At 34.6% G+C, this 24,104-nt stretch overlaps 1 protein-coding gene across 1 annotated transcript; it reads left to right on the top strand.

Moving 5' to 3' along the window:
- Positions 1 to 23,688, top strand: LOC105833436 (diuretic hormone class 2). Its single transcript, XM_012675176.3, has 4 exons — positions 1 to 106; positions 18,492 to 18,583; positions 19,608 to 19,712; positions 20,766 to 23,688. Exons 2-4 carry the CDS (start codon positions 18,492 to 18,494, stop codon positions 20,896 to 20,898), a joined length of 330 nt encoding a protein of 109 aa, XP_012530630.1. The 5' UTR covers positions 1 to 106; the 3' UTR covers positions 20,899 to 23,688.
- Positions 23,689 to 24,104: the final 416 nt, after the last annotated feature.

Raw genomic sequence — 24,104 nt, 5'->3', positions numbered from 1 at the left:
GCAGAGCCGTATCAACCGTCGCCGGACGACACCATTACCACCATCCTCGCAGATATCCTCCGGTAGGCCCGCCTTTGTCAGCTACCCCGGCCCCATAAGCGTCAAGGTACGTGTCCGTTTCTACAAGTTTTCCCTACTTCTCCTTTGCACGCGCGCGCGCGCGTGATAATTCCCTCGGCGTTTTGAGAAACGTCCCGCAAGTGTATTGCGAAATTTTTTAATACAAATCTTTGAAAAAAATTAAAGTTTTTTTCATCATGGGAAATGTCGAAATGTCGGTGATCTCTGAATTATGAACGATCGAAGGTCAGGAAGCGAAAGTAATTCATTTCTTTCTTTAAAAAGTATAAATAAAAAGATAGAAATAAATAATGTAGAAAAGAGTAAACATAAACGATATTTTTTCTGACTATAATTTATTTTTAATTAAATATAAGTGGATAATAAGTTGTCCTATTTCTTTTTATTAAATCTCAAGTTCGTTTTACAAATGTGCAAAGAGGAGATTCATTTCTCAGAGTAGTTGCAAAGCTGCTCAAAGTTATTTCTGCCGCAGCAGTATAGCGTTAGTAACTGTAGTCTTTCAAATGGGATGATAAACTGCACGCATTCGCGTAATCCCACATGCCCCGCAGTTAGAGAAGTAAGTCTGCGTTTGTGATGAGCCAGTAGTAAATTCTAGCGCTGTGTCTTCCAGTAGTAAGATCCTGCACTACCACGGACAGTAGTAAGACCCTATGTTCCGTCGGACAGTAATAATAACTTTCCGTGTACAATTTGTCAGTCCGCAGAAATTATTGCGGGTATCTGGAGAATATGTGCTCGTTCTTTAGTGCAAGTAGAATCATTCGCGATTATATTGTACTTTTGAAGTTGGAAGTAAGTCACTTTATTCGCTATCAATAAAAAAGAAACGAGTAGAAGTTTTTTTTTTCAGGAAATTTAAACTTTAAGTTTTATAGAAATAAAGCAGAATGAAAACAGAATAAACTGATGTAAACTGCCTCAAACACAGATATGTATTTAAAAAATATCTATTATATATTAAACAAAATTTGATATTATCTTTCTATTAATCACTGAGGAAATATTATATATTTGCCTTAAGGATTCTTCGACAAATCTGTCTTATCACAATTTCTCTTATTTCTCTTACACGTGACAGATAAAAAGAATTATACTTCGCAATAATAGAAAGGGAAGAATTTTTCTGATTGCTCCTGTGGGGGCAAAAGTGCTTCCGAGTAATATATACATAGCTCATAATACGTAAAACAAAAGACAAAAGACTTCGCGAAGAAATTATTTAGGTTAAATAAACACCGCAAGGTGGTTCGAAATTCCATACGAAACTCCGTAAAGTCAGCTTCGTAAATCCGTTGAAATGGGGTAAATTGCGTTTGTTTTAAAAGCCCCGGGCGCTAGTCGAAAAGGTGAAATGAATAAGAATGTCTCATTCTAATCAAATACTCAATATCCTACATTGAATCCATCCATCAACGAGCTTTTACGGACCCGATATAATTAAATAATAAAAACCCATTGTTTACTCTTAAAAATTAGATGATTTTTCTCCCCTCCGGGGAGATATAAAATACGAAATTTTATTACCACTTGATACAAAATACGAGAGAATTTATACGACTTTTTAAATTACAGGCCCTTCCACGAAATTTTTAAAAGAATGAGAAGCGATTTTAAATTCACGAAGAAAATTCTTGCCACGAAACTGATATAGGATATATCGAAGCACTTGTATTAACGCATAAAATTCAACCTGGATAAATTCTACCACACATTTTTGCCGCAAAATACCCATCATTATCAACGTTCATTCCGTACTCGCATAACGCGGAGCGCGATCGCGGTCGAAAGGGCACATAACAGACGTAGCTTGTAGCGGCAAAAGGATTAATTGTTGACTGATAAAGCACAAATACGTGCACCGCAATAACCAATCGCGAATCCGCAATGCTATTGTCAGCAGATGAAAAAAATTCCGACGTTTATTTCGACAGAAAACACAAAACCGCAGCAAACGCATTATGATAATTTGCAATCGATTAATATCTAATTACAGCCCCCGGACGTTATCGCGAACGTGCGCGAAATTACATGCGTTGCGGGATTACTCCGCGATGCGTATCCTCGCCATTTCCACGATCGATTAATAGTGCCGACTAATCGGTCGTTTGAATTGCATATAATTACCAGAGTTACTTAGTGTTGCTAAAGAGTTTCTTAAAAGTTTATTGACAAATAATTTTAAACAACTGCTTGAAAAATAAAATGGTACGTGTACTTTTATTATTTAAGTTTATAAAAGCGAAATAAATAACATGAAAATAAATATTTTCATATAAATAATAAGTATAGTGACAGACTGTCGGCACGCGCGACATTATGCGTTTTCGTCTGAAATCTTTCACGAGTTTATAAAATCATGAAAATCATTCCTTCCGTCAATCGGAAAACCGTTTCATCGGTGCGATAAAAGAAAGGAAGAGAAATTCTGACATTTTGATTTCTGAAAGCTCGGTATTTGATGTGAATCAGTTAACCGGCAACGGTTATTTCACACTTTCTGTTATCTCTATTTTTCACGAGAAAGGTCTGAATTTTTCAAGAGATTTTCTACAATAATATGCACTGCGGAAAATTTATGAATAACCATTTTTTAATCTGAGATTAATCGTGAACAATATGAAACAAAACTAAAATCTTTTGATGTCTTTAAATTATAATTATTTCATTTATAGTATTTGTGATATTTAACAATTTTGTTATGTTCATTAATTTTTAATTAAATTGGACAAATGAAAAATATCACAAAAACGAAATATGCAGATATTATGAGATGTACAATGAAATGTATATAAATATTATGCGTATTCATAATAATTACTAACAAAATTAGATATTGCGTGCTTTGTTACAATTCTTTAAAGTTCTTATAGAAATCGAGACTCTCTTGTGATGCCGTGATTAAATTCTAAGAAGGCAAAAGCAATATAATAAAGTGGAAAGAACTCTGAAAATGAAATAAAAGACAACGGAGACAAAAGGAGAATGGAAAGAAACGTCCTGAGCATCCCACCAGGAAGACAAAATTGTAAAGGGCCAAATTTTGCTGTGGTAGCTGTTATAATCAATGGTCAAATATTTACAGACAATGGTTCGCGCGCGGCAATGTGAGTAAATATTTTACGATTGACTTTAGATAGAGACGTGCTCGCCGTATTTACGAAACGATTAACGACGATGGTCAGCGGCGCGCTCGGAGTGTTACGGCGCCACACCGGTAGGAAATTGTTGGGCGAAAGGATTGGCTACAGAATTAGCGACGAAAAAAAGCAACGTTCTCTCAGTGCGCGCTTTTGCTGACATTTAACTAACCGAGAAATGAAAAAGCTAATCGCGATTAATTGCTTCCTAAAATCAAGACATCTCTCTTAGTAATTATTTCTGATTCTAATAACTTGCAATAATACGAAAATAAAATTATACGAAAATAAAATGTTACATGTATATTATTTAACAGTTATATTATTGGAACTTATTAAATTACGGTATAAATTATGGAATATTTTAACTGTGAATTTTTTTTTTTAAACAGTAATAATAATAGAATAAGAATAATAAAAATAATAGGTAAAATTTTTGAAATCTTTTAAACTGTTAAACCTCTTTATGATCAGCGGATTGTACAACGATATGATTGGTCATCCTTATTTCTAGGTTTAAACGAGATGATGCTCTTTTGGCATAACGGCATTTGTATAAACCGACGGAAAACAAATTGCGTATACACAAAACACTCGGCGGGACATGGCGAGTAATGTCATTTTGCGACGAGTTTCGTATGAATGGACTCTTGATGGTAGCGAGTTCTACTTGTAACCGGAACACGTTTTAACTTTCACATTCAACTATGAAAGCCGCGAGAGAGGATGTATCTCGTCCACGAACGTGTATCTCTCGCTGTGGTAAACTGTTTAAAGTATTTACCTTCGATACATGTGTGGAGGGAGGAGATGTATATTTCATATTCGTTTCAGAGAATTTACGCAATTTTAAACGCGCTCATGCGAATAAAATAAGCGGCGCGGAGTGTCGCTGATTTACAAAATGCTTTAATTTAATTTTCCGCACCGTGCGCGCTTTTCCGAACGATATCATGGGATACACTTTATACAAGAAAGTTTGGTAAAATATTGTTAACAAATTGCATATGGCTGGTAAAAAAGGTCATAATAAATCAGTTTTGATTACAATTTGGATTATTCGTTTTTTTTGTGCTGATGTAGTTAGATTAACATTTTTATTTCATATTTTTTTGAAGGCTAAAGAACAAAGAAAAATAAATTCGTTAGTAGAATGGCGCACAACAAAATGCGATAATCAATTTATTGCCCGGAATAATAAACGAAGAAATGTAAAACTAAATGGTATCGAAAATGCGTAACCATACTGAATATTAATAAAAGTAATAATTTTATCATTAGAAGAGCCTCAAGACCTTTAAGTATAAAGACGACTTTCTAGAATTCTGGATATTATTTTTACGTTTGCCTAATAATAATTAAACTTTCAGAAAAGGGATGCAATTTTTTTCTTCCCCGTGTGATTTTACTCAGATTTATATTATAGTATCCCCTTTAATCATTTTTGCAGTCAGACCCAAGTAAATTGGTTTTACCGCAACGAAAATTCTCGGGAGAACTAAGCGCGAGTCACCTGGCGCGGAGTATCATTGATTTATAGGTAAACTCGGCCGTGTCTCTTATTGCGGCAAGATCGTAGAAATTCCAGTGGACTGAAAAGCAGTAGCTTTTTTTATATTAGCGCGTGTGGCACGAGCACCGCGTAGGAACATACATAACCGATTTAACGGCGGCAGTGTTCCTCCTACAACCTGTCGTTTATCGGGATTGTCCAGTGTTCACCCGCCTTTGTTTATGGCCTTTTTTTTTTACTCCGAACGTAATTTTTCTTCGACGTAAAATGTTTTTATAAAATGCCTCCGGGATATTTTCGTATTTCTGTAACTAATTTTTTACTTAAATTTTTAATTGCTGTTAATGGCAAAAAAAATTTACATTCTACTCTTCTTAGAAGTGAGATCGTATCATCGATAAAATAAATATTCTGTAACATGACGTAATGTCACGTGGCATCGAAACGCGAACAGGAGTTTTCGGAAAGAGACGAACACGAGACTCGAAGTTGCCGAAACGCCGCTTTTACAAGAAAAACACCATCGAGATATTGTTTCCATAAAGTAAACACGGAGACCAGAGAGTTTGTCTTCTTGATCGAAAAGATACGGCAGCCTCTTAATAATAGAGGTCGGAGTAGTGAAAGCCTCGGCTTACACGTATCGTGAAAAACGACGGTGCGGGCATATCTAGTTCATTTCTGTACAGATAAATATACTCGAGAAATTCAATGGGTTTTACACTATTTTATCTTTACAGGAAAAAAAAGCGAATATATGTCAATAATTAATAAAACAGCATTAAGAGAAATTTTCACAGAAATTGCGATTCAGTATGGAGAAACAAATTAATTGCTTTTGATAATATTATTCACATTTCTTGTTTATTTGTCATTTTGCAAAGCGGAATGACACAAAAGTAACGTTAATAAATGGGTAGGGTATGGACGAGTTATTTTATTATTGCAAAGCGGAAATTTAATAGATTTTCATTTCGTATAGAATTTCATTTTTGACATATTCCAAATTACAATGTTAATGCACAAACGCGTCGCATAGGAGGGTGAGATCGTGTTTTAGGTAAAATGCGCTATTCAAGTGTGATAAACAACTCTCCGAGTGGAGTCTTGTTTATCGGTGTTAATAAAATGATAATGTCGCAACTGGCGGTAATGATTACGGAAGGGTTTGAAATTGCGTGTTACCGTAGTTATGGCGCGGAAAGGAAATTGGATAATTAAGTAGAATTGAACATGCAGAAAGCATACTACATAACATGATTAACCATTTCACAAACAGCATGTGTGACATATTTAATTCTAATTTAGTTGTTAATTAAAAGCTAAAATGCAACGTTGTAAAAATGATAAACGCAGAAAGCATATCCGAATAAGCTACACGGTGCAGCAATATTTTAGACAAAGAGTCAAGGAGTGTACTCAAGAGTTTTATTACACTCCTGAGAAGATTTCAATAAAATTTTTCATTCAAAACTGCACCATCTCGTATACAATGTAAAATGTAATACGGATTTATATCTTTCAAAACTAGATGTATGATAAATTTGGGTATGATGGCCACAGAGAATATAGCTATAATTTCTCCAGTAATTGCTAAATAATGTGTTTTCATTATTTTCAATTATTTTCAAAGATAATCAATATTTATTATAGTTTACGTACGTGCGTGTACTATTGGAAATAACAATATTGTGGATATTACATGTATTATGTTTTTACTTGCATACAAAGTTTTTTTATGTGTTTATTAAAAATTACCATAACGTCGAATAAATTACAGTTGAGCTATCACACTTAACGTTAGACACATAACAAAGGTATGTAAATTATAATGTGTGATTATATTTTTTATTTTCTTTTCCATTTTTTAAATAAATACTATGATTATCTTTTTTTCACAGTTTGGGTAAGATGGCCCAAGAGACAACAATAATTAATAATGCATGTATGTATATTAAAAAAAAAAAAAAATTAAGTTGCGCACCTAATATTTTAAATTTAGTATATCATAGATATTTTTTTATACTGACAATGAGTTAAATAGATGCTAAATTTATATAAACATTTATCATTAAAAATATTTAGAAATAAAATTAAATAAGTGATAATATGTAACATAAGTTTTTTAATGATTTTATAAGTATTAATAAATATTAATATATAAAATATGTATGGCCAACTTACTATTCTATAATACTATGGCCATTTTTTCCCTGAAAGGTGGTCAATGTCAATTTATATTTCAATATTTTAATATTACAAAATTTCTATTTATATAAATAAAACATTTTCTCTTTAATGTCGATAGTGTTACATGTTTTAAGCTTCGGTATTTAATAATAAACAATATTTAAAAAATAATAAAAATAAAAGTATGTTTTTTGCATTTTAAAAAACTAAGGCCATTATACCCGAGTTTATATATTATACAACTACTACTTACCCTTTGAAAAGCTGCTCTTTATAATTCGAACCCGAAGTAAAACTAAAGCGTAATGTAAACATCGAAAATTAAATTTCGAAAACAATTCGCTTGGTATGAAACGCACCATTTTTTTGCATGTGTTTACATATGACGAAAAAGCTTTGTTCATTTATTTATTTTCAAAATCATATTGATCCGCCTGAATCAATGCCGTGTTTACTTAAAAAGTCGTTAGTCTGTCTAACAGAGCGTCAACAGGTCCGGTGAGACTGATCCAATGCCGTCCGGAGTTTGCAATTTTGTCATAAAACCCGTAAAATTGTACCTATCACGGCATACGCGCACCCCATATTCGGCTTTACGTGCAGCTGTGCGCGCCGTATGTGTATTCAGTATGCCAAATCCCCCGAGCGCTTAAAGTTAGATCACCGCAAGATTACAGCGAGAATGGTAATTTTCTCATGCAAGCTTTAGCATTATCGTGACGTAATAGCGCTATCATTTTGGTCGTCGTATAGCGAAATTTATTTTATGTATGATAGAGGAATAATTTAAAGCGCCAATTTAATTAATTACTTGTCGTAAAAGGTCATCCTGTCAGCATTCTGATAATTTATCAATTTAATCATCCAATTGGAAATACGATTTTCTTTCAATCAATTATTACGGATTATTATATTAGCCTTGAGCACTGAAACGACGTAATTCTTAAGTCACCCTCTTAAAATCGTCGTCACATTACAAAACGAGGATTGTTTAATCAGCTGTCGAAGCTTTCTTGAATTAACGTTATGATGAATTAATTTAATTTGCGCGATGGTCTCGCAGTGAATTTTGATCAAGTGTCATCCATGTACCGAGCGATGGTTAATATATAAATGTCAGGAGAACGATACATCATTCCGAGAAGGGCAGCGGTGAAAGTTTTACTGACAATAAGTCATGTGCCTATTTCACTAATTTGTTTCCCGTTAATATCTGTCACGGTATTATTGTGTGCAATTAAAAACAAATCCGACAGTATTTTAAAGTAAAATGTAATATCTAAAAAAGGCCAATTAAAAGTGACCAGGAACTCTTTCAATAAATTTCAAATAACTGTTACGCTTTAAATAAAATATCGAAAAATGTCAGAAAAACTCCTTTTTCGCTTTGATACAAATTTTTTTATTGGGTTCGCACATGCGGCAAAATTTTTATAGCGAGATTCTGTGTTGCGCGGGACATGTTCATCGTCCGCACCGTATAAAATTCTCAAAGCGACCAAAACCATACGACGGATAGACAACCATGATAACAATGGCAGCAATGACGCGCGACGGGAAAAAGGACTTTCCGGAAACAAAGGCGCTTCACTCGCGATGTTGGTAAAGCGAAGGGCTGTCGAAATTCCACCACGTTGTGGAATTTCGCTGCCGCATGCGTGCATGAAATGCATTACGGTCCTATGTTAGTACGTACAACATTCTTTTTAATCTCGTAATCTTTCGAAGAATTTTGTCGCCGTATACTCTGTCGTTTTTTTATTACTTTTTTGAAATATTTAGCGTGTAAAATAGTGTATTATATTCTTCTACGTAATTAGCTTTAATCTCTCGTTTTTAAATAACAGGTTAACTTATTTTACCGTTGAGTTCTTTTGTCTGTACCATGCACATTTTAACCGTTGTTCCTCGAAATAACATCCTTTCTGATGCAAATGCAAATATCATATAAAAGATTGAAAATAGCGGGGCGTGAAAAGGTCAAAAAGAGATCTTCGAGCCAGCTACGTAAATTTTTTGAAATAATATTTGCGATTCGAGAGAGGAAAAACAGTGCTTGGTTATCGGACGTGCACTGAATCTTCGAGTGAGTCTTTCCTTAAGTTTACCCCCCTAAGTGGAGCACGAAGTCAAGCATTCTTAGGATTCATGTACCGTCGCGTAAATCATATATCGAACAGGAAGTTACTTCCGCGCGGATATTGCAACGGTGAGAAGTCAAATGTCGATTTCTCGAATTACGAAGTTCAGAAATATTCTCTCGTTGACTCGAAACTATGTCAAAATTAAGTCCGAGGCAGCCATGTACTGTCGTTAGCATGTATCACTGACGGATTTGTAATATTCTCGCTGATTGTAAACAGTGCTGGATCTTAAAGACAAACAGATGAATAGACGAAAGGGTTAAGCATATAATTACAGCTTTTAATTACAACTGTAATTTTATTTAATTGCTTCATTCAATTTTCCATTAAAGTCTGGTAAACTTTCGAGAAGAGTTGAAGGTTCTAAGCGAAGATTAGGATCGAATAATTTGTCTCCGTCTTGACGAAAAAGACGTCAGTCCTATTCCTTTTGTTTAAAGAATTTTGCAAACTCAATTTTATTTTTTTATGTTATATTATTTATTTAAGATATAAATCGTCTTATAATGATTCATTAATTTCAACTATAAAGTAAATTACTTTGTAACGGTGAATTCTGCCAGGCTGGAAACGAGTGTAATTTTAGTGCGAAGTTTAAATGTTAGAAATGTTAAAAAGTCATTAACTGAAGATATAGCACAGAAGATATAGCAATGGAAACGGTGATTCACGTCCGGGTGCGCAACATATCTTTAAGCGAAGAAACTTCTTACGAACCTTTTTGTCGGGCTGACTCAGGGAATTCTTATATTTCTTGTAGGGAAAAAGAGCAAGAGCGATGATGCTTCTGTATCGCTCTTGACGAAACAGCCTACAATATTTTATTAATTCTGATGATGATTTTTGGAGAAGACGATCTATTATTTATGAAAATTGTTACAGCTGTATCGATTCCACCAGTGTAGGTGTAGGTTAGACAGGTGCTATAGATATACGAAATCGCACGTATAAATTTAACGAAATGATTACTATTAAAGCGTTAGGATCGCAACGCTCAGCAATAAATTCTCGTTATAACATTAATGCGCTCGAAACGCAACTGTGTAACGTGCCGAGCCTCACAGAACCTCACAGAGATAAGTCAGTGAAATTCTAACTGCGGCTCTAGAGTCGTCAATCTCAAAGAGCAAGAGGAACGTGTGTATCAGAACTCTCGAACTTAAGTGCATGTTGTGAATTTTTGAACAGTTCACGTTCACCCCGGAAATCCAGATAATCCCCGCGTGTCCTCTAAATTCTGCGTGTCGGCGTAGAGGAAAAAAACGGTATAAACATATGCCAGAGTCAAGATCTCATTAACGATGATAATCCCATAAAACTGAGATGAGCTATAAAGACGCGACCGGCGTGAGACATGGGAACGTTACAAAAGGCTTGTCTCGGTTTTTTTTTTCCCAGTCGCACGAAATCATGTCTTCGATCAGGCAAATATTCTCATAAGGGCATCCACGCATTTCCCGTTCTCGGTTGATCATCTATTGACCGTTCAGCCGCTCGTAAAATCGCGCTGAACTCGTTATTGGAAGAGGCAGAAAGCCAAAGAAAGACGTCCCTTTCGTCTGGACTCACGTCACATTCTTATAATCTGCGATAACTTGCGCCAAGAGTTTAATTTTCCCGATGTGATGTGCACGACGTGGGCGAACGATACGTGTCGCACAATCTATCGATTATCGTACGACGTAATCTGTGTATAGAGAGTCCAAGTGTTGCGTCTTTTCTACCAATAACAGAACTTGTGCGTGGAGTCATTTCCCAAAAGAATTATATATACATTTTTTTTAATTTAATTTAATTTGTTACAATAAAATAATTTGCTCTGACACAATATATATTTATTTATCGTTGTTCCGCGAGAGCGGTTATGTTAACGAGATTTGTTATCCAGCTACTGCTGCGCTGGATCCCATGTTCACGAGAGACATACCAATATGGCTGCACAATCAACAGTTACAGCACGCGTATACATTTCATGTAATTAAAATTTTATTAAAGTATTAATTTGCATATTTGTTGGACGAGTTTGAATCTTTAAAATACATACAGTAGTTCGTTTTGCGCAAATAATTATATCAGGGCATAACAACAGAACGATAAATGCGCGCGTAATATGCATCGTATAGGGCAATATTATTCACTTATTAACACAGTCAGACCGATTGGTTCAATCAAGTCAATTTACATTTATCTATATTACTAGATCCGTAATTATTCTTATGACACGAAATATTCATACAAATCAGAGTATTATTACGAAATATTATGAAGTATTAATACGACAGGATGCGATATACCAATATTACATGTGGGTTGCATTTTACTTTATCGGAAAGCACATGACCTGTCCGAATCGATTTGTCAATCGAGTTCGTGGCAGGACCACATATTTACTCGCTCGCGCGAAACCTATCTGTAGGTTTCTCTTAGCCTGGGAATTATCTTGTTTGTTTGTAGTAACAGAATCCCTCGACAATGGACTCTGTTTCCTGAGAATCCGCAGCGAATCCTGCGTACAAGTAAAGAATATTGAAATAACAGAATAATTTCCCGATCGTTTAGCATGGAAAAATAAAGCACGAAGTTTTCATAATACTTTACGTCGTTTTGTATGTGTTGTAAACAAGAGAAAAAGCAATTGCCCTATATGAGATATCCTATGTAAGAGTATTTTACGTCGAGAAACGCGCTCTAATTCTTTGGCGCGGGATGATTAAACAGGGCAATCTGCATCGTATTGACTCGCGCTAATGTTCTTACAACTCAATTTTTGCGAGATTAACCGTGTCCGCCGGCGACGACCGGCTTTCATATTGTGCGTCACATCCTATTGTCTCGCAAATCGCGTCTATGTATTTTATTTTTGTATTACGGCTTGGCGAGTACAGGGTAAATGCACCGCGTATACGCGATACACCGTCGCGATAACTATAGAATGCATTTAAATGCATCTACAATGTCGGCGAAGTTGCAACAACGGACAATGTATTGCAGAATCGGCCTCTGTTGCATTAGTTGCCACTTTATCGCACGTGGGGAAACATCATTTTATGAAAAAGACACAACTGACACGCACATCATCGGCGAAAGTTTCTGTCTCGAAATTGCTAACGTCGCGACTTTTGCCGCAGTTGTAGTCTTAAATCAAAAGAATTACTGAAGCGAAATTAAATGAATAATTTCGCTTTAGTAATTCTTTTGATTTAAGACAAAAATTTCATAAGCTTTGCGAATATGATAAGCGATTTTATATATATACATATATACATATATGTATATGTATATAATACGTATGTATATGTATATATGTGGTGTGTGTGTGTGTAAATGTTACCGTTTTTCTTCAAAAATATATCCTAGAGAAGAAGATGACATATTACAACTATTTATATTTACATTTTATATAATAATTTTCTTAATAATCAATATTTTTAATTTAAAGCTTAACTTAAATTATGACTATATTAATTGTAATATTCTTCAATAGATTCTACTTTCATAGTTATGACAGAATAAATTTAAAAAATTGATTTTAATTTCAAAAACGGCATTTTGTTATAAAATTACATATTTATTTAAAATAAAGAGAAAATATTGCGGAATATATGAAAATGTATGTATGTACACATGAGCCTTTCGCATATGGTCTGCAGTACTGCAAATTTATATAATGCGTAAACTATAAATTAGTAAATTTGTAATCAACTAGTATTGAATAATTACTGTCAGCTGTATTATATTTAACATATATTTATATTTATATTTAACATATTAGTGCCGCTACATAATGGCAAGTTACTACGATAAATACATGACTTACATAAGTAATTATTAGAATTTGTTACCTAATAACGGAGATAATACAAGTAGCTGTATTAACACCTACGCGGTTCTATTCTTGAAACCTTCTCCTCTATAGATAACTGATAATAAACTAAAGCAAATGGATAATTTGCATATGATTCTAAAAAAAAATATCCTTGATTCTTGTAGACTTTGAAATATTTATACTATAGAGATAAAGATGTATCATTATAAAAGGTTTTATTTTATTTATAATTAACCCGAGAATAATCAATTGGGATGTAAAAAGCAAATGCTCTCATTTAGTTAGAGTTTACATTATCAATTCAAAATATAAAATATGTTATTAATATCTACATTTATATAATACAAAAAGTGGTTATGATGCTTTTATATTTTTTATTGAAAAAGATTTATATAAAAATAAATTATATAAATACATATATATACATATATATATATATATATATATATATATATATACACACACACATACACAAATAAAATAGAAAATAATATACAAATTAATATCAATATTTTTTAACTGGGATGTAAACATCACTTAAGATCATTTACGCAAAAAAAGATGGGATGACTATTCCAGAGATAAACTAATTATAAGAGAAATAAAGTTCCGAAATAGCTACGCGTTAACTTTCACATGCTTAACTGAAACTGTCTGCTATCGCTCAGAATTCTATAAATATCGCTCGGAATAGCGCATGTGATAAGCGATCATCGTTCATTCGAATTTAATCATGCGTGACTCTTATCATCATGCGTGCGCGGATTTTGTCATCCACCACGACATCAAGCACATTATATGAATAATAAAGAAAACTATCGATGCTGACGATATCGTTCGAAAACTGAAATGATCGCTACCGCGATGGAATCGGTCTAGGACGTGATTAATGCTGTTTACTACAGAGTTTGGAGGCGAGTGTAGAACTCATTCGTATTATCACAGCACGCATTTCATTACGAAAGAACGAACATTTAATAACGAAATGGACGCGAAACAACAAACTAAAATATGAGATAACTGATTCATGTTATAATCGCGCGGTCAGTCGTGTAATCGCAGAATCGAGATGGACTCTTAATTTTTCTTTCTGTTGCCTGGTAATCGCAGAAATAAATAATATTTATCATGTTTTCTGTAATGAGAGTGCATTGTAATGAGACCGTGAAACCGAAGTTTTCAACTTTAATATAGAAGTGTGAAAATACTAAATGATATCGATATGACTAAAAAAAAAGAAAAAAGAAATGACAGATGGAATTTTTGCTAAGAAAATGAATTGATGTATTGTTCTTTTTTCTTTTCCAAAAATTGACACAGAAATTTATCTTCTTGTAACGTAATAATTTTAGGATATTTTACCTACATAAACTTATAAGATCGATTTACGTCATTCCTAATGGTGAGCAAATATTTTTCGACAAAGTGCGACCACTTTGTTCCGTAAATGGAAGATGAAAGCGCGAGAAAGGACCGGGATAAAAAAAAAACCGCCGGAATCGCAAGACTGAACGATCGGACAGTTCGATCAAATACGGTTTCTGGATCGAAACTCGATTACCGCGTTATTAGATTCACCGCGCGGTTACAGCGGCACTAGCGGGAACAATTATCGGGAACGTGTTTTCTAGAAAAATAAATTTTTACGCCGGGGAGACTAACAATGTTAACCGAGGGGTATACTTAGCACACTCTCACGTTGCCGCGTGGCACCTTTTTTCTGTAGATATGATTTGATTTATCCCGCCCACCTCGTTCGACGCACCGTTACGCTTAAGTAAGTCGGGAACGATAAATTCGACGAAATTACGTAGATTTATGGCTCGCGGCTTCTCCCGGGTACAGTAAAGCCGAAGACGACGGCGCCAGAGTCGTCTAATCCGCATTAATGGCAACCGGGGAAAATTAAACGCGAACTTTAAGCGTTCTCGGAACGTTAACTCAGTGCGTCTTTCTGTCTTATGTTTTCCTTCGATATTATGCGTATGGAATTAAAGCGTAGAAACGATCTATTTAGTGAACATTATGAGCAGAGGAATGACTTGAGAAACTATATAACTCAAGAAAAATGGAGATTTATTTCGCCTGAGATTAGCCATAATGCGGATTAACATAAGCTTCTAAAAGTTTTTGCATATATGTATGTGTATATCAGAATTGAATAAGATCATTTTTATTTATTTGATTTTTTTTCACTCTAGGGGATTAAAATAAGTTAAAGACAATAAGAATAAAATTTTTATGCCGATTACTCACAAAAACAAAATGTACCTTCCATGTCGAATATATTTGTAAATAAACAAAAACAAATTTTTTAATTTTCACCTTAGGCCTTATTAACTATAAATATTTTTCAAATTAATTTTAAAATAATTATTAATCAGATAAAAAAATAGGTTTTACTCTACTGTTAAGCATTACAGTTATTTTTAATTTGGTCTTTAATTAATCTTCTAATCTTTGAAAGTTTCTTGGTATTTGGATTTAATTTTAGTTTCTGAAAAGTTAGCATTGAAAATCGTTATTCTTTGATATAAGTTTCACACGTAACAAATAAACAACAATGATCATAACAATGACCATATATATAAATGAGCTTTGTTTAATAAATACGCATTGTTTCTTTAAAAATACATTTATTTTTTAAATCTATATATTGGTATTTCTATTGTGAAGAAGTTAAATAATATTATAATATATTACAATAGCTCCAAAATTTATTTTATCATAAGTTTTTGTTGCACTAAACAGATGGGTTCCTAGCGGTTCTAATTCCTCAGGCCCTCTTTACCGATTTTTTATGACACACCTTTTAAGTATATATTATATATTCTAGAGTGACGTAAACGTAGAAGGCAAGTTTAAAAGTGGCCTTGTTTAGTGCTGGACGTTATTTGGCTCTTCTTTTATTAAAAAAAGAATGTGAATTTAACAAATAGAAACATCCATAAAATTTTTAACACACACTGTATGCAGAGTAATACCAAAATAGTGCGAGGTTATTTTCGCACATGGCTATATGTGTAATATACTATACTAAAATAACTTCGATTTTGGTACGTTGTGAAAGAGAAATAGCGTTCCACGACAGAAGCATAAACGCGTCATCTTTCATGGGCGAAAATAAATAACGTAGATATGGAATATCAGCCTGTGGCTATCAATTATATATTGCGAACGGCGAATCCAATTAGCCACCCATGCTACAGGGCACTATTCAAAGCGAGTTGTGATTATACTGCAATAAAATACTGATTGAATAAACGCTTAAAAAAAAAGAGAGAGAAATAAGTGTCCTGCGAAATTCATAGAGATAAAATGAAAACTTTAACTACAGATAGAGTTTTTAAATGCCATTCTGCTTAGCGCATTTGAAGATGTATTATCGCGCAGATCTGCTACATCGATCTCTTTATTTGCAGTCACAAAATTAAAAATAACGATCTATTAGTTAGTTGCTAGCGTTTATCTTAATTCCGTCTTAATTAACTTCCTTAAATTTCTCATTGTTAGTGCATAATATGGTCTTATTAATGAAGACGTGGGATGCCATTATAGATATCCCGCATCATTGAGCTGGAGATTGTTCCATTTATGAACCGTACTGCAGTTCTAAATCCTCCACTGCAACGTTACTGTTATATGGGTACGCTGTTAACTCTACAGAGCGAGTAAGAGCTGCCTCTACCCGTGCATTACCGTTGGATGACGGCGGAACGCATTCTTCGTGGGTCGCGTGTTGAATAGTTTGTTAGCCGAGAATGCGCCAACTTTTCTCCATATTCCGGAGGGGCCATTGTCTCGTCTTTCGCGCCTTCAACCATCCCCGCGATCTCGCCTCGCTTTCCGCCTTGCTTGATATTTCATTTGACAGCGAACTTTCCGCGCCTTGAAAGATACTTGGAAAGATACGAACTCCCCACGCTCGCGGTGATTTCGGGAACAATATTGCTCCACTAAAATGCGATAAATGTGAATCGATCGCTTAACCAACGACGATTACTTGCCGCTTTTATAGCGATGCGTTAAAGATGCAATATTTCGAGAAAATGTCTAGGGAACAAAAGTATCTTTTCAGGAATGTCTTTCTTACGACAATCTTTTTTTATCCTGCCGACTTATATCTCGCGATATAAGAGCAAAATCACGTACTATATTTAGAAAAGAAGCTATCCTAAACTAACAAATCGAACAGTGACCGAACGGTAGATACAAGCTGTTTTGATAAAATGCATTTAAAGTTTGCGCGTGTTTTCTTTTACTAATTTTCCATTTTATTTTATGATTATACAGAATATTTAAAAACAATTCCTGCCATTCTATTAATTGCTAATGAAACTGCAGCTTCAAATGAAAGTTTCAATGTATTTTTGCAAAACGGGATTTTATCTGGATGCTCATTCGCCAGCCATATGCACGATTATCGCTGCGTATTCGAGTATGTTTTGTACTTGAATTTTGTTCCGCCAAATTAGAATTCCACGAAGATGAAGTCGCGCGAATGTCTCGCGACAGCTATTTGGTACTCAACCCGTTGCAGTAGTAAGGTTGTTCGTAATTAGGAACGTTTCTCTCCCGGGATTTGCTGCTCTTAATCCGCAGACACGTTCATATGCACGGCGAAGCATATCACGTTGACATCGCCGTGTTTTTGATTAAATGATGCTGGAGACAGTAGCCTAATAGTAGAACAGTGAGACGGAGAATATCGCGGGATTACGTATTACAAAAGGAATGCGTGTGAACACGTCGTATTCACGCGTCTTAATTTCATTTACCGTCGAATTTAACGCTAAATGTGACCGCATGAAATGCAGAGAACTACTCCTAATGCAAAGAATGTAGATCTCCAGATGAGATCCGAATAGCTACGCGTTTAATATAAAAACATTACACTAATCTTATTATGCCTAAATGATTTTAAGATTTTAGACAAGAGTCGCATGTGTGATGTAGACTTTCAAACAGAACAACACAATCACAGATCAAATTATGTCAAAGTAATATTAAGATTAAAATCGTGACTCGTCGAAAAATGACTTCCAATAATTATTTTGATGTCATTTTGATGTCATGACTTTTTATTCCGCTTAAGTTAAATTTTATATACACGGAGAGAATTTTCTCTTAAAATTTGTCCTCAAAATCTAATAATTGTAGGATAATGTGTGACCTCAAAGAATTTTACTACACTTTTTAGTAAAATTTACTAAAAGTATAGTAAAAAATAATGGCCTTGTTTACACCGATCATTTGACACGCGTATCAAGTAGTGAATTTAAGCTGATCAGCCAATGATTAAACTACTAATTACATTTACTAGTTATTTACTATTTGATACGCGTCAATATACCTTCAAAAAAATTTACTAATAATATAGTAAATTTTACTAAAAAGTATAGTAAAATTTTTCGAGGTCACACATCGTCCCACAATTATCAGATTTTGAGGGTAAATTTTAAGAAAAAATTCTCTCTGTGTAGATTAATATTTTATACTTCTTCACAATTTATGATTACGTAATTAACTCTCAATTTACAATTATATATGATTAGTTATCACAATTAACAATACGATTAATTAATTTTCTTTAGATGCAGCCCAAGATGACCGTCTTATGCACATTACTCACGTTTGTAGTCGTGGTTGCAGTTTCGAGTCTCACAGCCGAAGCAATACCGCATAGGTAACGTAAATTTAATTTCTTTTGAACATTGAATGACGATAAATCGAAGCGAAGAAAAAAGAAAGAAGCTTTGATTATTTTGATTATTAGAGTATTATAAAAATTAATAAATTTTATGTATCAAATTTTATATATTACAAAAGTCATGAGTATTATATACAAAATGCCCGTAAATTTTTTCTTTTTTTTATAAATATTCAATTTTTATTAATTAATAACAAATTTGAATGCATCATATTTATCATAATCAAATAATATGATATAATAAATATTTATTATAAATTATACATATTGTATGTGTAATATATCAATTTTATATATATTATATTTATTTTATTTTTTTCAACTATTCTATATTGTGTATGTATGTTAAAACAATTACAAAAGAATTAGATTTTTTATTGAGTTTATCGGAAAAGAACGCGAACGCTATCAGTAAACCTTTCATCCACGCGCCACTGCCTTGATTGGTTGTATTCAACAATAATTACGATGCCTGAAATTAATTTTTAAATATACTCATAAAATCAATGCAAATCGCAATTGCTCCGAGCGCGTATTTACAATTAAATGAATATATTGGACGAGAAGCAAAAGTGTATCTATCGATACTTCGAACAGTTTAACCTAGTTCCCGTTTGACGACACGCCAGCCAACCGAAAGGACTCCTTTAGTAACTGAAATGATTCACCGAACGACAATCGCGAAGGATAATTTCGAAATGTATGCAGACGTATCTATTCACGTCATCCTTGAATTATATTTGTCAGTTATATTTTTACTCACGCTCGCGCTATTATACAATTCAGCTTTCAGACTTCTTAGAGAAAGAGAGAGAGAGAAAAAGAAAGAGACAGAGTGAGAAATAAATTTTATAAAGAATGCAAGTTTTGACAATTCTAATTGATTCCGCACTTAAATTACTTTCTTTCTCTTTAATATCCCGTGTAATTCGATGCTTGCCGCCCGCGATTTTCGTGACTGAAGTAATCGATTAATTCCAATTTTATACCACGCATGCAGCCATGAAAGTTATTGGGATCAGCAGGATGATTTGGACCGAGATGAGTTTTTAGAGATACTCTCTCGCCTTAGTCGCACTGTCATGAGCCGCCCTGAGATGGAAAAGTAAGATAATATTATAATGATTTTAACGTTGTGCATAATTTATGTGTACGTCGATATCTAGCATGTACGGAATATTAATTTTTTATATATATAAGAGGTGTTTCCTGTACTCGATCATTTAGATTTTAAAATATCTTCGTTTTTAACGATACAAAAAATATTAAAGGAAAAAGTTGTTTAATAAGGAAATTATGTTAAGTTGCATTTTTTCCATACTTATTATTTTATAAGATCGCGAGCGATTATCAACATTTTTTTAATGGAGTAGCATATTATTATTAACGTAATAATGTAGTTAATAAAGAAGCAAATTTAACGATGTATCACATTTTTAAATAACACTTTAAAATGTCTTTAAAGATTAAAAAATTATAAATTTATTCACTTATAAATTTTTTCATATTTAAGATCACTGTATCTTATCTGTTTTATTTTTAATTAAAAAAAATTAATGATTTCTAAATGATTAAGTGATATAAATACCCTTTATATAATTACGTCTATGTTGCATTTATTGCTTTCGTTGATAATATCTTAGATTTGCCAGAATACTTATGAAAGAGATTATAGATAAAAATTCTCAAGTTAAACGTGTGTGCAATAGAAAGTATTTCAAAAGGAATTTGAAAACTCGTCCGCTAAATGTGTCTCGGACGCTCTATATTCAGAACGTTTTCTGTTGGTATTCTTCCGTACTGTCATCCGCAGTGGCTCCTTTATTTGCCTTTAATTCCACCAGTTATAAATGGACCACTCATTTTAGGAAGGGCTTTATTTTAAAAAGGTCGATAATGGATTTTCAATGTACGTGTCCTTTTTTTTTTACATCGGCACACATTCGTATATAGAAGAGAAGACTTCGTTCCAATTAATTGACACAAGAGCAAGCGATAGAACAGTATGTCTGGCTCTTTTATATGGTTAATATCGGACGCGACTGCTCGCGCTTTTTGCGCTTCCCGAGGAGCGAATGTTTCTCTGGGAGCAAGGCCCTTTCTTGAGATGGTCGATTCAAGTGGCGGTGCGATAAACACAACCAATATACGTCCGCAGCTCCAAACGAGGATTGGATCTGGGTCTCAGTCGTGGCTTCAGCGGTTCTCAGGCGGCGAAACACTTGATGGGGCTCGCGGCGGCGAACTACGCCGGCGGTCCCGGACGAAGGCGTCGCTCGGAACAGGCGTAGATCGTAGACACGATCGCTGATGCAGAGAGATTACTATACAACACGTAATAACGTCACTCCCGACTTCGATCCTTCCACTTTGTCTCTACCTCGAGCTTAAACCACCGATCTCAGAATCGTCCGTTGCCAGTGGCGTAACTAAGTGCACTCAAGCGATTAATTAATTACTCCTCCTTTGTCAAATAAACTTTTAGAATAATACACCTCCTCCTAAGCGCAAGTAGCATAAGTTCCCTACTAATTAAAAAGAAATTACGATTATAGATACGATTATTGTTAATCGATGTTGATAAACTTGATCGATTTTACATTCTTCCCCCCCCCCCGTTTGGTCCTCGCACTTAAAACTTTGCACGCAAAACTCTGCCTTCTTGTAGTTGCACCACTGGCAGTTCGCAAGTGCGTTGCTAAATTACTCTTTATTTTCGTAGCGTTTCGATACAAGCGGATAATTTTGCCCCTGGCGGAATTGCTTTCATTTAAAATGAATTCGAGGTAAATGCATCTATACATTTATAATTGACCCAAATAGCGCTTTAAATATATCGTTTATTTATGCTCTTTATCAATTTGAGTAGAGCACGGCTTAAAACTTTAATGAGGGATTGAAAATAGAATGACAAACCCTCTGAAATAATTTTGCAATAGACTAGCTCAGACGAAACTTGATCCGTACGCTCGCGGATCCGAGTTAACATCAAGATCTCTTCAGACGTTAATTTTACAAGTTCACACACACTTCGTTTTTAAACGTTTCAAATTTTCCGAGTCTCCCTTTCATCGACGGGGAAAAACTTCGAGAGTGAAGGCATTCTCGCCAGGTATCGCCGTTGCGTTTTGTTCTACTACAATATTTATTCGTTACGCGTGAGCCACGTACGTATTAGCAACTTTTTCATTCGCGCGGCAAGATAAAGTGAAGTGGGTAGACGGTAGCATTTCGCTGATCCAACAAAGAGAAGGGGCTCCTTCGAGTCGCGCCTCCGCGAATCGATGACGCTCCACTTCCGGGCACTGCATTTATTCTAGTCATTACTATCTGCAATTGAAATCGCATACCGTCGGCGACGTTTTCCCCGGGAGCGAGCAGCGCTGCGCGCGCGAGAGAGAATTTTTCCCTTAATCCTTTACGCGCGCGGAATAATTTTTCTTTCCGCAGAGCTTTCGAACACCCGCTTCGTTAAACTTTCATACCAAACGACGTATTGTGTACGGATCGCTCGCACCCCCTTCGCTCGTCTCCTCCCTTTTCCGATATTCTAGTAAACTCTTGTAAAAAAAAAAAAAAGGAAAGAGAAGACTCGTCGTACTTACTATGATAATCGTAATCGGTGTTGCGTTCGTTAGGTCAGGCGTTCTCAAACTTCGTTTGCGGCGACGTCAAAGCAATTCCGCGTTGTCTGCAAATTCCGTTGTCAGCGAATCTGATTTTACGTCGGACGTCGGCTAATGTTACGTAAGAAACGTCGTAGTGGCATCGGACGATCGTATATTTTTCATTTTTATGCGTTTCATCGAACGTTTTACGGCACTTCGACGTGTCGCGCGAAACGATTTGAGGACCCTGCTACTTAGGTCACTTTGTTTTACTAGCTCCAACGTCTATCTAACGTCATTATGTAACACGCAACGTGCACCGGTTGCACACTGCGCGTGCATAAATCGTAATATAAAAAGCGCGACGTATTATAGAGGTAGTAAAACTTCGTCCCTCTTTCGTGTTATAGACTACCTTAGATTTAGTCCGTAGGTCAGGGGTGCGCAAAAGAAAATGTCCGATTTATTATTTTAAAATAAGAAAAAAAAAGAGAGAAAGGCAGCTCGCGATGCTTTTCGACATATTGCGAAATATTATTGCGCTACAGATAAACGTCGCGAAAACAAATGTCGAACGTCACACATGACTTTCCGAATTCAATTAATCTGGCTGCAGTTAATCGAATTTCCAATGACTTATTTGAAACATTAAAATCCCATCTGCTTTTGTAGCGAACATTTTTCAATAATACATTAACAAATTTACCGATTTTTACAATCGCAAACGCCTACGAACGGGTCAATTGTAATGAGATTTTAATATTTCTTTGAATCGGATGCGCGCGACCTATTTTGACATTTGGGCTTGTGCATTCCTGTCAACAGGTGGTAATCAAAGCGCACAGCAAACGTTGATAATGATTTTTTTAATCGCACTTGTGATGATAACACGATATAATTAGGAAGGTTTGGAGCAGCCCGGACAAATCAAGCTGGATAAATTACACGAGATTCTCAGATTGTAATATTTCTTTACAAGAGAGATTATCGATATAAAATTATGTTGTGTTTCAAAAATAGAACAATGTTCAATATAGATATAGATAATTACTTCAAGATTTAGATCGATTATCTTACGAATCAAGAAAAATTAATACATGTCGTTAAAATAATCTATAAGATGATGCTAATTAATTGGCTGTAAAATCATAACGTTTGTCGTGAATTTTTTTCAATTATGTTGCAAAACGCAACGTAATTCCTGTTGCTCCAATACCTGGCATAATCAATCGTATGTTCGATCAACGTACACGCGAATGCTCGTTTCGCGAATAAATTACCTACCATTTCAGAAACAAATGTGTGCCCACGGACGAAGCGATTTGTTCGCTTAATCGCGAAATCCCGTTTGGTTATCACCGACACCCAGAGCGAAGCGCGTGAAGTCGACCTGCGTTATTTCTGTGTATTATAAAGAGATTTATTGCGCCTCTAGTAAAAACTGATCGTAAATAAAAGTTACTTTAACCCAGCTATGCGCGCATGTTCATTCCGATGCACATTCCGTATTCTCTTTACGTATCCTATGATAAATATAACCTGTGCCTTTATAATTTATTATTACTACACTCTATTAGAGTGTTTTTACCCATTCTGTTGGATTATTTACAAATTCTGTTGTATGTATAAAAATGTCCTGATTTTTCAAGTGTTTCATTAAAAATTCCATGAGAGATTAGAGAAGTTTATAATATAACTTTGAAATAAATGGAAGTGCAAGCAACACAAACAAATTAAAACCGAGAAAATTGTAGCGCAGTATCAGCACACTTTAGTGTTTAATCTTAGTGTCAATGAACTCTTTTTCTGCTGTACATAATCCTCTGCTATCAAAGTTTTTTATAAAAACTCATACAGAATGTACGTAAATATACATAAATGTACGTTGT

The sequence above is a fragment of the Monomorium pharaonis genome, chromosome 1 (genome assembly GCF_013373865.1).
Source record: "Monomorium pharaonis isolate MP-MQ-018 chromosome 1, ASM1337386v2, whole genome shotgun sequence".
In the NCBI taxonomy this organism is placed as follows: domain Eukaryota; kingdom Metazoa; phylum Arthropoda; class Insecta; order Hymenoptera; family Formicidae; genus Monomorium; species Monomorium pharaonis.
The sequence above is the reverse complement of the archived record's forward strand: the minus strand, read 5'-3'. Positions and strand labels throughout refer to the sequence as shown.

Coding starts and splice junctions, on each gene's coding strand:
- LOC105833436 (XM_012675176.3), top strand. CDS start 18,492: ATGCAGCCCAAGATGACCGTCTTATGCACATTACTCACGTTTGTAGTC. Junction 18,584..19,607: donor GCCGAAGCAATACCGCATAG/GTAACGTAAATT, acceptor CCACGCATGCAG/CCATGAAAGTTATTGGGATC. Junction 19,713..20,765: donor AGCCGCCCTGAGATGGAAAA/GTAAGATAATAT, acceptor ATACGTCCGCAG/CTCCAAACGAGGATTGGATC.